Source organism: Thermobia domestica, chromosome 7 (assembly GCF_964235325.1).
Source record: "Thermobia domestica chromosome 7, izTheDome1.hap1.1, whole genome shotgun sequence".
NCBI lineage: Eukaryota > Metazoa > Arthropoda > Insecta > Zygentoma > Lepismatidae > Thermobia > Thermobia domestica.
In genome coordinates this window covers 207,360,147-207,373,510 of record NC_137460.1, presented here as the reverse complement: position 1 = coordinate 207,373,510, position 13,364 = coordinate 207,360,147, and the positions used below count along the sequence as shown (strand labels likewise).

The following is a 13,364-nucleotide window of genomic DNA, read 5'->3' as shown; positions in this document are numbered from 1 at the left end:
CAGGTACGAGAGCCCTTAGGAATCATTACAATTGGCACAAAGCAAGGGATGTCCGAAACAGACAAGAAAATGTCACTATCCCTGAACCTGAAACCAGGAAAAGGAGGAGAGGGGATAAAGTCGGCACAAATGAAAGGACACAAGTTGATATGGCAACGCAAAATGAAAATGAGAACAACGAGCAATTTAGATACGCCGATGATGGAAATGAAAGGTGTCGGGAGGATGAAAATAGGCGGAACGAAAAATGTGACGAAATGGACATGAGGGTCGAATCTGTATACCACCAGGAAAATGAAACGACGGATGAATTGTTCGAATCCCTCGTAGACAAAATATTAGCGGAAGAGCAGGAGAATGAGTCCCAAATAGACTCACTCCTTGCCTTGAGTAGGCACGAAATTGAAAGGAGTTTACATGAAACAATGAAATGTTCAGAAATGGAAGAGGGAGAAATAATAGACCACTCCCCACTGCATAATGTGAACGAAATAGTAACAACTGCGCTGGTCCATAATTGGGCCACCCCAAATAAGTGGGGGGATAAAAGAAACGACGGAACAGAAATCCGCCTAGTAGGAAATAGAGAAGACAGGGGTATTAATCAGATGGTTGATCAGGAAAGAATCTATAATGAAATCCAGGCTTTAGAATCCCAAGAGGAAAATACAATAGATGAACATAATGAGAGTAAAATTAGCGAGGGAGATAAAAGCATGGATATTGAAAATATAAGAGAATACCGAGAGATGGAAGGGACGGATAACCTATCAGACGAAGCGAGAGGAAATAAAGATGATGATGAGGGGAATGAGGTATCTCAAAGCGAAATAATAACAAATATAGAGGTAATGGAGGGTGAGGACGATATTGCTATAACTAGTGATCATGAGCGTGACCCCTTAATCGACCAACAAGACGAAAGTAGCCTCCATAAAGAATTTCACCCGAAACTTAAATTAATATTAGGAGCTGAAGAGTCTGAAGTTAGATGGAACGAGTTCTCCAATACGTTGGTACAAATAACAGTAAGGGCAAGCGAGTTAGTGAAGCTAAAACCTAGGAAGGAAGGTGAAGTAAAGGTTAGAATTGAAGATCATGACAAAGATAATCCTAAATTTATCCAACAATTATATAAACGGAATAGGCGGAGAGCAATTAGGTTGATTTTAGACGATAACTCCCCGAGATGCCCAGTATCAAAAGGAGAAACTGGAGAATACTATAAGAAAATGTTTGAGGAGAAACATATAGATCAAAATGTCTACGACCAAATAGTAACTGCGAAAAATGAGATTGATCAGCTACCTTTCACTCCAGAGGAAGTAGCTAGAAAACTTAGCAAAACAGAAAACTCGGCGCCGGGGGACGATAGAATAACCTACTTCCACTGGAAACAGCTTGACCCTAATGGCACTTTGTTATCAACAATATTTAATATATGCTTGAAGTATGGGAAAGTACCCGAAGAATGGAAAGAGACATCCACGATCCTAATTTACAAAAAGGGAGACATCAATGATATAAAAAACTATAGGCCCATATCTTTATCAAGAACAATAGCGAAGCTATATTTGGGATGCTGGGCAAACAGAGTAAAGAAATGGATATTAGAAAACGACCTAATAGCTAGAGCGCAGAAAGGGTTTATGCCCTTTGATGGAGTGTTTGAGCATAATTATGTATTGGAAAAAATGATTAGAGAAGTTAGATCAGACAAGAAGGAAATATGTATCGCTCAGCTAGATTGTTCCAACGCTTTCGGATCTTTGCCACATGAAGCAATACTGCTAACACTAAGGAAAATGGGAGCAGGAGGGAGAATAATAAAAATTATACAAGACATATACCAAGGATCAGCTACCAAAATAATAACATCAGAAGGACCAACAGACAGAATTGAAGTGAGAGCAGGTGTTAGACAGGGATGCCCCTTGAGCGGTCTATTATTCATCCTGGCGATAGATCCGATAATCAGGAAAGCTGAGAAAGACAATGAAGATCATAAAATTCTAGCCTTTGCAGACGATATAACCATTATAGGCAGCGATCCAAATGATCTTCAAGAAAGAGTGGCGCTAGTAGTAGAAGATCTGGAGAAGATAAAACTGAGTATAAATCCGGGGAAGTGCCGTACCTTGAGAATATCGGGGAGGAAGCCTGCAGGGTGCCGTGAAATGGAAATAAGAATAAAAGGGGAAAAAATTGAGCAACTGAAGGAAGGTGACGAATCGAAATTCTTAGGAAAGCCCATCGGGTTTAACATAGTGTCCAACAAGGAAGACATGTTAGCCATTATAAACAAAGGTAAAAGACTCCTTACTTCAAAACTAGCCCCATGGCAGAGACTGGATGCTATGCGGACTTTTTTTACCCCTCTCTACAATTTTTGTACAGAATGAGTGCCTTTAAGAAAACTGAATGGAAGAGACTAGATGAAATTTTGAGACCAGAATTCAAGAGAACCCTCAACCTCCCTCAGGAAAGTTCCAACCTATACATATATGGGTTGAGGAAGAAAGGACAATGTGGAATTCCAATAGCGGCCGAGGATTCCGACATTGTTCTAATTGACAACGCATTCAAATTACTGACATCAATTGATGAGAAAATAAGGAAAATGGCATATATAGACCTAAACAAGACAGTGGGTGAGAGGTTGAAGAAGGAGGCTAGTGAGGCTGATCTAGGAAAGTTCCTCTCTGGGGATATGGACGAAATATACCAACGTACCACCAATAATTACAAATCTGCATGGTCTGAAGCAAGAAAGGCTTCCTCCAGATTAGGATGCAAGTGGGAATTCAAAGAAAAAGAGCCGGAAGTAATAATTGATGAAGAAATGAGAGTTATTTCAAGACAAAGACACAACTTATCAAAGAAAATAAGAACAGTTAGACAGAAGAAGAGAAGCGACGAGCTTGCCCAATATCCTGATCAAGGAAAGGCAATAGAATGCGCTCAGATGGCCCAAGCTAGCTCTCACTTTCTATCGGATGGAGTATACACCAGATTTGCAGACTGGAGATTTATTCATAGAGCAAGGCTAAACTTAATGCCCCTAAATGGTGTCAAGAAAACAAGAACTAATATAAATAAAGCCTGTAGGAAGTGTGGATATGGAAACGAGACATTGCCTCATGTACTGAATCATTGCATGAGCTATGCAGAGGCAATGCAGAAAAGACACAATACCATCGTTGAGCGTTTAAGGAAAGCTGCTTCCTATAAATTTCAAATTATAAGTGAGAATCAAAGAGTAATCCAAGAAATAAATCAAAGACCGGATTTAGTAATAGCCAATAGACAGTCTGCCTACATAATCGATGTCACCATTCCATTCGATAACAAGTACCAAGCTTTCCAGAGAGCCAGGGAAGAGAAAGTAACAAAATATGAGCAATTGTGTAAGATACTTTCTGATGAGTACCCAGAAATTAAAATCTTCCCCATTATAGTTGGCTCTTTGGGATCTTGGGATCCGGCGAACGGCGAATTACTAAGGAAACTATGTTCAAAAAAATATGGACAATTAATGCGCAGATTATGTGTTTCGGATGTCATTAGATGGTCAAGAGACATATACATCGAGCACATAACCGAAATCAGACAGTATTAGAAATAGTAAGAATAAGAAAAGTAGAGAGGGAGAGAGAGAGGATGTAAAGATTTATAGCATTTGGGTAAGCGATAATATAAATCAGATTTTAGTTGACATGAGTCTTGAAATAAAAACAATACTTTTTATACAAGATTATTTTTACGTGATTCTACTTGCTTTTAGTTATTTTTAGTTCTGTTATTTATTTAATTTTTAGTTTTTTTTAAAATCTAAAAATGTTAATAAGCTGATAAGAAAATAGAGACATTTTACCCATATTGACGACAATCTAATACAGATTAGAATTATCCTATAGTATGACAAAGGTAGATACCCTAATATAGACAATTACGACAGATCGTAAGAACAGAGGTTTATGTATAGAAACTATAACGATAACCTAATATAGGTTGAAGCTTTACCTAATGACTACAGGAGTCTCTCCTAGATTTATATACATAACGGATTAAACATTACTACAATTACGATCTGTTCTTATCAGCTTAATATCTCATACGACCCACATTGTGGGTCCAGAATATTAGACTGATTTTTGGACTGAGATGAGGTGGTTGTGGCTTGCCACACCCTCACCACGTGTCGGCCCAGCATTGCAGTACAGTTGGGATCGGCACACCTAAATCAAATTCAACCATAGTTCTTCTCAACTTGGTGGGTCATGGGTTCGAGTTCTACTTGTTACCTACATGAAGCCTCATTTCTGTCATTCATGATGCAAGAGACATTCTTTCTGCAACATGGTCAAGGTCTGTCCGGAAAGTAATGTCACCATTTATTTACATAATGTGGATTAGCATTATTCAAACTATTGCCCTCTTGCGTCGATCCATCTTTGGCAGCATGATTTCCAATCTGCAAAGGCATCCTGGAAGGTCTGTGCTGGCAATGCGTTTAAAGCCATTTCAAAAGCTGCTTTCACCACGTCAATTGTTCTGTAACGATGTCCTTTCAGGCAGGATTTCGAACGGGAAAACAAAAAGAAGCCTGAGGGAGCCAAGTCCGGACTGTAGGATGGCAGAATTGCCACGTTAGATTTGACCAGGTAATTGGTCACGCCCACGACAGTGTGGGCTGGCGCGTTGTCATGATAAAGTATCCAATCACCGCTGATATCACCACGCACTGAATCCTTGCTCTCTCTCAGTCTGTTGAGGACTTGTACGTGAAATTTAGACTTGTTTCCTGAGACACAAACTCATGGTGAACGATCCGCCTAATGTCAGAAAATACAATGAGCATGGTGTTTTGCGACGTCGACGTGTGCCAATTGCCTCTTTGTTTTGGTGTCGTATTGGAATATCCATGTCTCATCACCCAAAGCATAATATTGCCCAAAGCATCATTTTTATACAATCCCAAAACGTTTTGACAAATTTTCACTTGGCGAGAGTTCAAAAAAAAAAAAAAAATTCTTGGGACAAATTTCCCGCACACTTGACTCATGTGGAAATTCTTGCTCACAATGACGATAGTTTTTGAAATATTTAACACGTCGAAATCGAACATGTTTTAGTGGCAGTTCTTGAAGGAAGTCACATCAGTCAATATTTATAATTTACGAGAGGAAAGCTTTTTTTTTTTCATTAAAGAATAGAAACTGTTTTCTGCATTTTCTATTTTACAATATTCATTCTATATCTATCTTGTGTTTGCCATTTTCTCATGTTCAATTTGTTGTGTGTGAAAGTTATAATTAATATTTATTTTATTAATTTATCGAATTTCTATTTTCTCCATTTAGATAGCTTTCCATTTACGTATTTCTATGCCAATAATTAATGTTCCATTTTGTTTAAAATCCTATTAGTTTCTGTCTTTTTAACTACTTTTATCACTTTTTTTTAAATATATTTGTTTCTTTAATTTCTTATTTTATTTTTTATTTTTTGTTTTTGAACGAATACTGGTGATACGATGGAATGAACCTTTATTTTATTGCAGAGAAAATAGGAAGAAAATGAAATCATCCAGTTTAACGTCCCACTTTTTTTCTTTCTTTCTTGAACTTCAGGCTAAAAGTAAGGGGTAAGTCAAGTGAATGATGATGATGAAAAGTTTGGTGGAATGAGAATGTGTGTGAAATCCCACGGACACGATATTGTTGACCACAAATTTACTTGTGTGGGTATCGAAGTAAGCGCTTTAGCACTGAGCCTGCCACATTTGGAAGAAAATGAAGTAACATGTAGCGAAGGGCCATGTTACGTTGAGAATAGTAGTCCTCGTTCGATCACCAAAGTGAAGCAGTGTTAGTACTTGGATAGATGGACTGCTTGGATGTATCACGTTTTTCGTATGAATCAGGATATTTATCTGTAAGAAGTCAGAGTGGGAAATGTTTCAGTTTTACACGCACTGCACAGTTTAAAGGCTACAACAAGACGAATGATTATGAAAGTCTGAGAACACCCACAACTACAAACCGAAACCATAGTAGTGGGCACTCTACCACTGTGCTTGCCAACTAGTGTCTGCGGTCGAATTGTTTTATTCCGGGACAGCACGAACGCAGTCCCGACTAACAAAAATTACGCGCCCGAGATACCCACGTTTGGGGTATTCGCGGGGGTCAACCCAACCGAAGTGCAATGGAAGGATCTCACCTCGGGGGAACCGCCTTGCTGATCACGGTAGCCCCTACGCCAGGTAAGTATGCTCATGAAATCCGTCATTTGCCCAATCAAACAGCCTCAACGAATCGACAGTGAGAGGTTACAATTATACCACAAACATAGATGTGTTTTCTGCACTAGTACTCATTTTAGTGTAAGCAGAAAATTCACTAGAAAATAGAAAACACGGAAAATAGAAACATTTTTATGTTATGACGAGAAATTACCTGCCTGCACTCGGTTACTACCATCAGTGAGCAATTTACTGCCATCTCTTGGCATTTCTTCTTGTTTTACGTCTTGGACATGGGCACAACTGAGAGGAATAAAACGATTATGATATAGTTTACAGCTATTTATGTTTCGAAATGTACGTATATGTAGTTGGCTGTGCTTTCTTGAAGATATTTGATGCCTATTTCCCACTGTGTAACGCAAACCGAAACTGTTCTATCTGTGAGCGCACAATTGCTATGCAACAATTTTCTGGCTGTTTACAATACGAAAACAATAACATTTAACAATGGAATGATTGGTAAATAATCCATGAAAAGCTGATGAAACATTGAGATTGCTTTAATAAATGTAATTTTCCGATTTCATGCAATATATACTGGATGTTGTGAATGATACCAACATGGCGGATGGGTTGCGTAACAGGTATGTATGTATAGGGACTTGTTAAATACATGCTAGTAGTGCAATTTCAAATCGAGATAGAACCTCAAATTACACATGCATGAAGATGAACACACTTATTGGAACCAAATAGCAGCGTCTAAGATTTGTATTTATTAGGGCCATATCTATTTGGGATTGAATGAGAGGTGTCAAACACCACTAACTCTCACCTCAACTATTTAGTCATTGCTAATATAAAAAGGAAAGCAGCTGGATTTTGTCGGATACTTAAATATTGCTAACCCTACTTATAGTTGTTGCTGCACGAACGGTGATAGAGTATTGCAAACGTATTCTTGAGACTTGTGCAGTCATTCTATTAAAGGGATAGACGAAAGATTTTCATCTTTCGGAGGGAACATTTATTTTTGCATTTACCTCGTGCTTGGCATTGTGGTGAATTCTTTGTCTTTTGTTTTTGCTAACTGGTTCGAAAGTCCGCTCATAATTTGGCACAGCAGCATCACTTTGTGATTAGCGAGCACGCCAACTAATTATTACTAACATCTAGCTTCGTTGATCAGAGTATTGCTTTATCCTTAATTGGTAGTGATCTCAAACCATATTATTACTTGAGTATTGCTTTATCCTTTATTGGTAGTGATCTCAATCTTACTAGACGAAAGAAGAGCTCCGGCTTTTCGGACGTCATCTACGACGACTTATGCCTAAGACACCGGACTTCTCTTCCCAGGGTAAACATCAAGGATTACCCTCGATGGGACCGCCTAGGGAATCACGTCGGGAATCGGCACGTTCACAAAAGCGCACCAAACCACCTAGCACCTCACAGTCTTCCGATGGCTCCCCACCTAGGGCCCGCGAACGCTCTCGCTCTCCCTCTAAACCATCCTACACTGAGGCTCTCAAGAGTCCTTCCAAGACCGCTTCTGTTGAATCTGATTCCCATACTATCGCAAGCACTTCTGTTGCCCAACCTATGACTGGTATTACTCCGAATCCTGCGCTCCTCACCATTCTCTTCACGCAGCTGGATCCAGCACTCCATAATGTTAAATCTTTCTATCTGAAACTGGTCCGTTACTATCTGAAACCAGCCACCTCAACGAACCCCTTTACTGTCTGTAGTGATTCGTGGCGTTGACCCTAGCATCACCGAACAAGAACTGTTAGACGAACTCAAGGCTGATGATATCCATCCCAGTCGTGCACTTCGCATCAAAAATGCAACAGGTCCTACTTACATGGTCAGACTGCTTACTGACAACCAAACACTCATAGATGATCTTCTCCAACATGGTGTTTTTATTTACCGTTGTCACCATCGAGTTGAGGCTTTTCGCATGCCACAACCTCTCTCTCGACGATGCGAAAACTGCCTCACCTACAACTCACATCCGACCAATCAATGCACTCTTCCATCCATCTGTGCACACTGCAAAGGCCAACACAAGATCAAAAACTGCACCCTCCTTCAACAACCTCCTGTGTGCAACACCTGTAATGGCGACCATCCCACTTACTCTTATCAGTGCAAAAATAAACCGAAGCCGCTGCCAGATAAACCAGAGACAGTGGTGCCGCTCCGACTACATACAAGTGTTTCGACTGGCACTCAAACCTCTTTACTTCCACCTCCCACAGTCGAAAATGTCTTGCAGTTCATCACTCTAGTTTTACAAAATGCTTTCCTGTTTCAACGCGAAGCCATTCTATCACATGCAACAAAAGCTGCTTATGACATATTCCATATCCATATGGCAGCCACTTATTCCGGCCTATATTCCCATTTTCATTTCCATTCTGAATCTACACCTCCTGATCAAGATGGCGGGGAACAGAAATAAGATAGTAAAATTGCTCTTCTCCAATATCCGCTCGCTCAAGACTAATCGGGTATTGCTTGAAAACATTATGACCTCACTCAACGTTGATTGTCTTGCACTCAATGAAACTTTTTTGAAGCCAACTGACCGGTACTACTTTCCACACTACCACCTGTTACGTAGTGATCTCCCTAATAACATTGCTCGAGGTGGTGCCGCCATTGCCATCAGACAATCCTTACCTCGTCGTCACGTCATACCACCGTATCCTGACCAGTACACCGAACACGTCATCAGCACCGTCTACCTTCCAGCCCTTACTCTGACCCTGGCAACCATATACGTCCGATCTACTCAACCTTTGCCATACCGCTTTCTCACTTACCTGGATGTCAACTTCAAAACATACGTAGTTCTTGCAGATCTTAATTACCACTCACGCACTTCGGCGCAGAAACAGCGTTTCCAGGACTTCCTACATACCACGCATAGTTCTTGTATTCCTCTGCCCCACCACACACGGCCTGAGAGTGACACCACACCTGATGTGGTTATAGTCAGTAACAATCTGCTCCCCAACTCTTCTGTGGATGTACTTAGCTCGGTTGGCAGCGATCATCTCCCAGTTCTGCTTACAATAACACCTCCTGGCACCAAACCCAAGGAAACACCAGCATCCTCTGCGACCTACAATTTCGCCAAAGCCGACTGGGAGAAATATCGAACCTATATTTCTGAGCAACTGGCTTTTACTCGCACCGAAATCTCATATTTAGACGACATTGACCATGTTTCCATGTCTCTTAGTACAATCATTGCAGGGGCTACTGAACATGCAGTACCGAAACGTTCAATCCACTCACATCGACCGAGTTTACCACCTCATGCAGTCATTCTCCTTCACCGGTCACATGCCCTTTTGACTGAATACAGACGGACTCACGATGCACACTTTCTCATACTGCATCGACAGTTCCAACGCATGGTCAAACAGTACCTCATAGCCCGGAAAAGACTCGACTGGCGAACCTCATGCAACGAGTTGCGCAACGAAACCAATGCCACTAAATTCTGGCACTTATTTAAACGTCTTACTTACCAACGCCGGGGCTCCCACTATCCTATTCTTGTTGATGGCAACGTCCCTACGACGGATTCTGACAAAGCAGTCACCTTCGCTAACCACTTTGAGGCTGTCTTCACCCCTCACAGTGCTCCATTGTTTTCCCATCCATCACACCGTCATATTACCACTTTGGGTAATCCTGAGCGACCATTATTTACACCTGACATGGCCCATCAACCTGATCCGACTAATTCCTTGACAGCTCCAATCACTAGTCCTGAAATAGTAACTATGCTTCGTCGACGCCGCAATACAGCACCTGGGGCCGACACTATCACATATAACCAAGTTCGGCAAGCCCCACCGGAATTCCATAATGTGCTCGCTCAGTTGTATACTACTATTCTCACGACTGGCCATTTTCCAGCTCTTTGGAAGCTCGCCAAAATAGTAGTTTTTCTGAAACCGGACAAAGATCCAACCAACGTCGGATCATACCGCCCAATTAGTCTAACTAACGTCTTCAGCAAAACTATGGAGCGTATTGTGGTCACACGCCTTCATTCTTACCTCCAAACTCATCATCTTCTACCCCCAACGCAAGCTGGCTTCAGACCATCATTCAGCACTACTGATCAACTGCTCAAACTCTCCAGCCTCCTGGTTAACCACTTGAATAAACGACTGCCTTCTGTCCTCATCTCATTTGACGTCGAACGAGCATTCGATACTGTGTGGCATCAAGGCCTTATTTTCAAACTACTACGTATTATTCCTTTACCGTACGTTCACCTCATAGCAAATTTTCTCCATCAACGTTCAGCTTATATCCAAATTAACCAGGCTCAATCCCACCATTTTGTTCTTCGCGCTGGTGTACCACAAGGCTCAGTGCTCTCCCCCTTACTATCCATCTTATATGTAGCAGATATGCCCCAACCTCGGCCGCCCATCCACGCACTCCAATTTGCTGACGACACCGCCTATATCGCCTTGTGTTCCTCTGTTGATCGTATCAACATCACTCTCCAACCAGCACTCGATAAGCTCGTCAGCTGGTGTCTGAAGTGGAAGCTGAAATTAAACCCCTCCAAGACCCAAATGGCATTATTCGCCCGCAACCGCAACAAATTTTGTCTAACTAGAAATCCCGAGCGTCTACATCTTACGCTTCTTGACTCACCGTTGACCTTGTCAAACAGTGTCTAATATCTAGGCGTCATATTTGACAAACACCTTACCTGGACCGCCCATCTCTCCCTTTTACAAGCTAAGATTAGACGTCGTATAAATTTGTTGCGCTGTCTCTGCGGCACCAACTGGGGTCTCAACACTAGACTTATTCTCCATACGTACAAAGTTTTTGTCCGCCCTGCCCTTACACATGGTCATATTGCCTGGTTGTCAGCTCCACAGCACTTCTACGACAAATTACAAGTCCTGGAACGTCATGCTCTGCGGCTTGCATACTCATTACCGCCACATACTCCTACTCAAGAGGTCTACCGCCGCACCACCATTCCCACGCTCTTACCCCATCTGTATCGCCTGCGCACTCGTTACATACAGCGCCGTATAGCGGAAGGACGTCCTATCCTTGGTGAATTAGTAGACCAGACTCCTGCACAACCACGGCATGCCTATCCTCCAGTTGACCATCTACTCGCTTTAAATGACCAAGAAGAGGCCACTGCTACCTATAACCCACGTCGTCGAATATATCATTGCCATCCGCATATCTATAATCCGTAACCTCTATCCTCCACATTTGGGTTTTCATCCACGCTCATGCACTTCTTCTACCGCATCCCTAGATATAATAATGAATATACAACTGTCCATTTAATAGCATCCTGAGCCCATCTATAAACAAAAGATACCAACAACTCCGTTTTCACTGGCCCCAGAGAAGGCGTTACCTTCTGTGGCCCGCCCAGTTTCAACTGGGAATGAAATTGCAGGTAAAAAAAAAAAAGCTCTCATCATTACTTCTCGGCCATTTGGCTAAGATCAAAGTATAGTATCTGTAAGTGTAGTATCGAATTTCTAATTTCTCCATTTATATAGCTTTCCATTTGTGTATTTCTATGCCAATAACTAATGTTCCATTTTGTTTAAAGTCCTATTAGTTTCTGTCATTTTAACTACTTTTATCACTTTTTTTTAAATGTATTTGTTTCTTTAATTTCTTATTTTTGAACGAATACTGGTGATACGATGGAATGAATCTTTATTTTATTGCAGAGAGAATAAGAAGAAAATAAAATCATCCAGTTTAACGTCCCACATTTTTCTTCTTGAAGTTCAGGCTAAGTAAGAGGTAAGTCAAGTGAATGATGATGATGGAAAATTTGGTGGAATGAGAATGTGTGTGAAATCCCACGGACACGATATTGTTGACCCCAAATTTACTTGTGTGGGTATCGAAGTAGGTGCTCCTGCCACATTTGGAAGAAAATGAAGTAACATGTAGCGAAGGGCCATGCTACGTTGAGAATAGTAGTCCTCGTTCGATCACCAAAGTGAAGCAGTACTTGGATACATCATGTTTCTGTAGTTTTCGTATGAATCAGGATATTTATCTGTAAGAAGTCAGAGTGGGAAATGTTTCAGTTTTACAGTTTAAAGGCTACACAAGACGGATGATTATGAACGTCTGAGAACACCCACAACTACAAACCGAAACCATAGTAGTGGGCACTCTACCACTGAGCTTGCCAACTAGTGTCTGCGTTTGAATTATTTTATTCCGGGACAACGCAAACGCAGTCACGACTTACAAAAATTACGCGCCCGAGCTACCCACGTTTGGGGTATTCGCGGGGGTCAACCCAACCGAAGTGCAATGGAAGGATCTCACCCCGGGGGAACCGCCTTGCTGATCACGGTAGCCCCTACGCCAGGTAAGTATGCTCATGAATTTTTTTTTTTTGAGGGAAGCAGGTTTGGAGAACATCTTTATTGTTTCAAAAGCAGAAGATGAGATTAATCTGCCACTAGAGGGTTTCGCCCTCTCTCTTGGCATGGGGTGTGTTTGCATCAATTGTGCCTTTATTTTACTTATAGTTGGGCACTGAGCTGTAGAGAAATATACTGGTGATTAATAATTAATAAATATCAAAGGAAACTAATACATTACAGCAGCATATATATTGATAAGTGAAGAGAAAACATAAAGAAAAATTAACATAGGAAAGATAAATATAACTAACTAATTTATAAGAAATATATAATGAAGCCAAGATAAATGTAACTAATATATATTAAATATATAATTAAGTGAAGTGATAAAGAACAGTGATGGTACTAAGAATGCGACGAAATGAATGTACAAATATATAAAGCAATAATGGTATTCAAATAACGTCGAATTGGTAGAACGACAGTCGAGTGATGATGATGAATGCAGTGCACTTGACATCACAACACAAAACAATTAAATTTGTAAGTATGACGAATGCAGGTTAGTCTTCTGTCTTGGGGCGGCTCAAGACTAATGAGAAAACACTGGGAAGCCCTTGTTAGTGGTGTGATAAATAAACAGTGCTATAATGGAAAAAGATGAGGAATGTCATGATGAATGAGTTGTCGTTGGA

The 13,364-nt window shown here is 41.0% G+C and overlaps 1 protein-coding gene, 2 non-coding genes and 1 pseudogene across 3 annotated transcripts; 2 read left to right on the top strand and 2 right to left on the bottom strand.

Moving 5' to 3' along the window:
* The first annotated feature begins 2,398 nt into the window (after positions 1-2,398).
* On the top strand, positions 2,399-3,619 carry LOC145689488 (uncharacterized). Its single transcript, XM_081763660.1, has one exon. The coding sequence runs from the start codon at positions 2,399-2,401 to the stop codon at positions 3,617-3,619; it is 1,221 nt and encodes a 406-aa protein (XP_081619786.1).
* Positions 3,620-4,073: 454 nt separating this feature from the next.
* On the top strand, positions 4,074-4,243 carry LOC145691186 (U2 spliceosomal RNA; annotated as a pseudogene).
* Positions 4,244-6,114: 1,871 nt separating this feature from the next.
* Positions 6,115-6,276, bottom strand: LOC145691164 (U1 spliceosomal RNA). Its single transcript, XR_014132374.1, has one exon. It is a non-coding gene; the product is annotated as a U1 spliceosomal RNA (small nuclear RNA).
* A 6,240-nt stretch (positions 6,277-12,516) lies between these two features.
* Positions 12,517-12,679, bottom strand: LOC145691167 (U1 spliceosomal RNA). The gene has a single exon (XR_014132377.1). It is a non-coding gene; the product is annotated as a U1 spliceosomal RNA (small nuclear RNA).
* Positions 12,680-13,364: the final 685 nt, after the last annotated feature.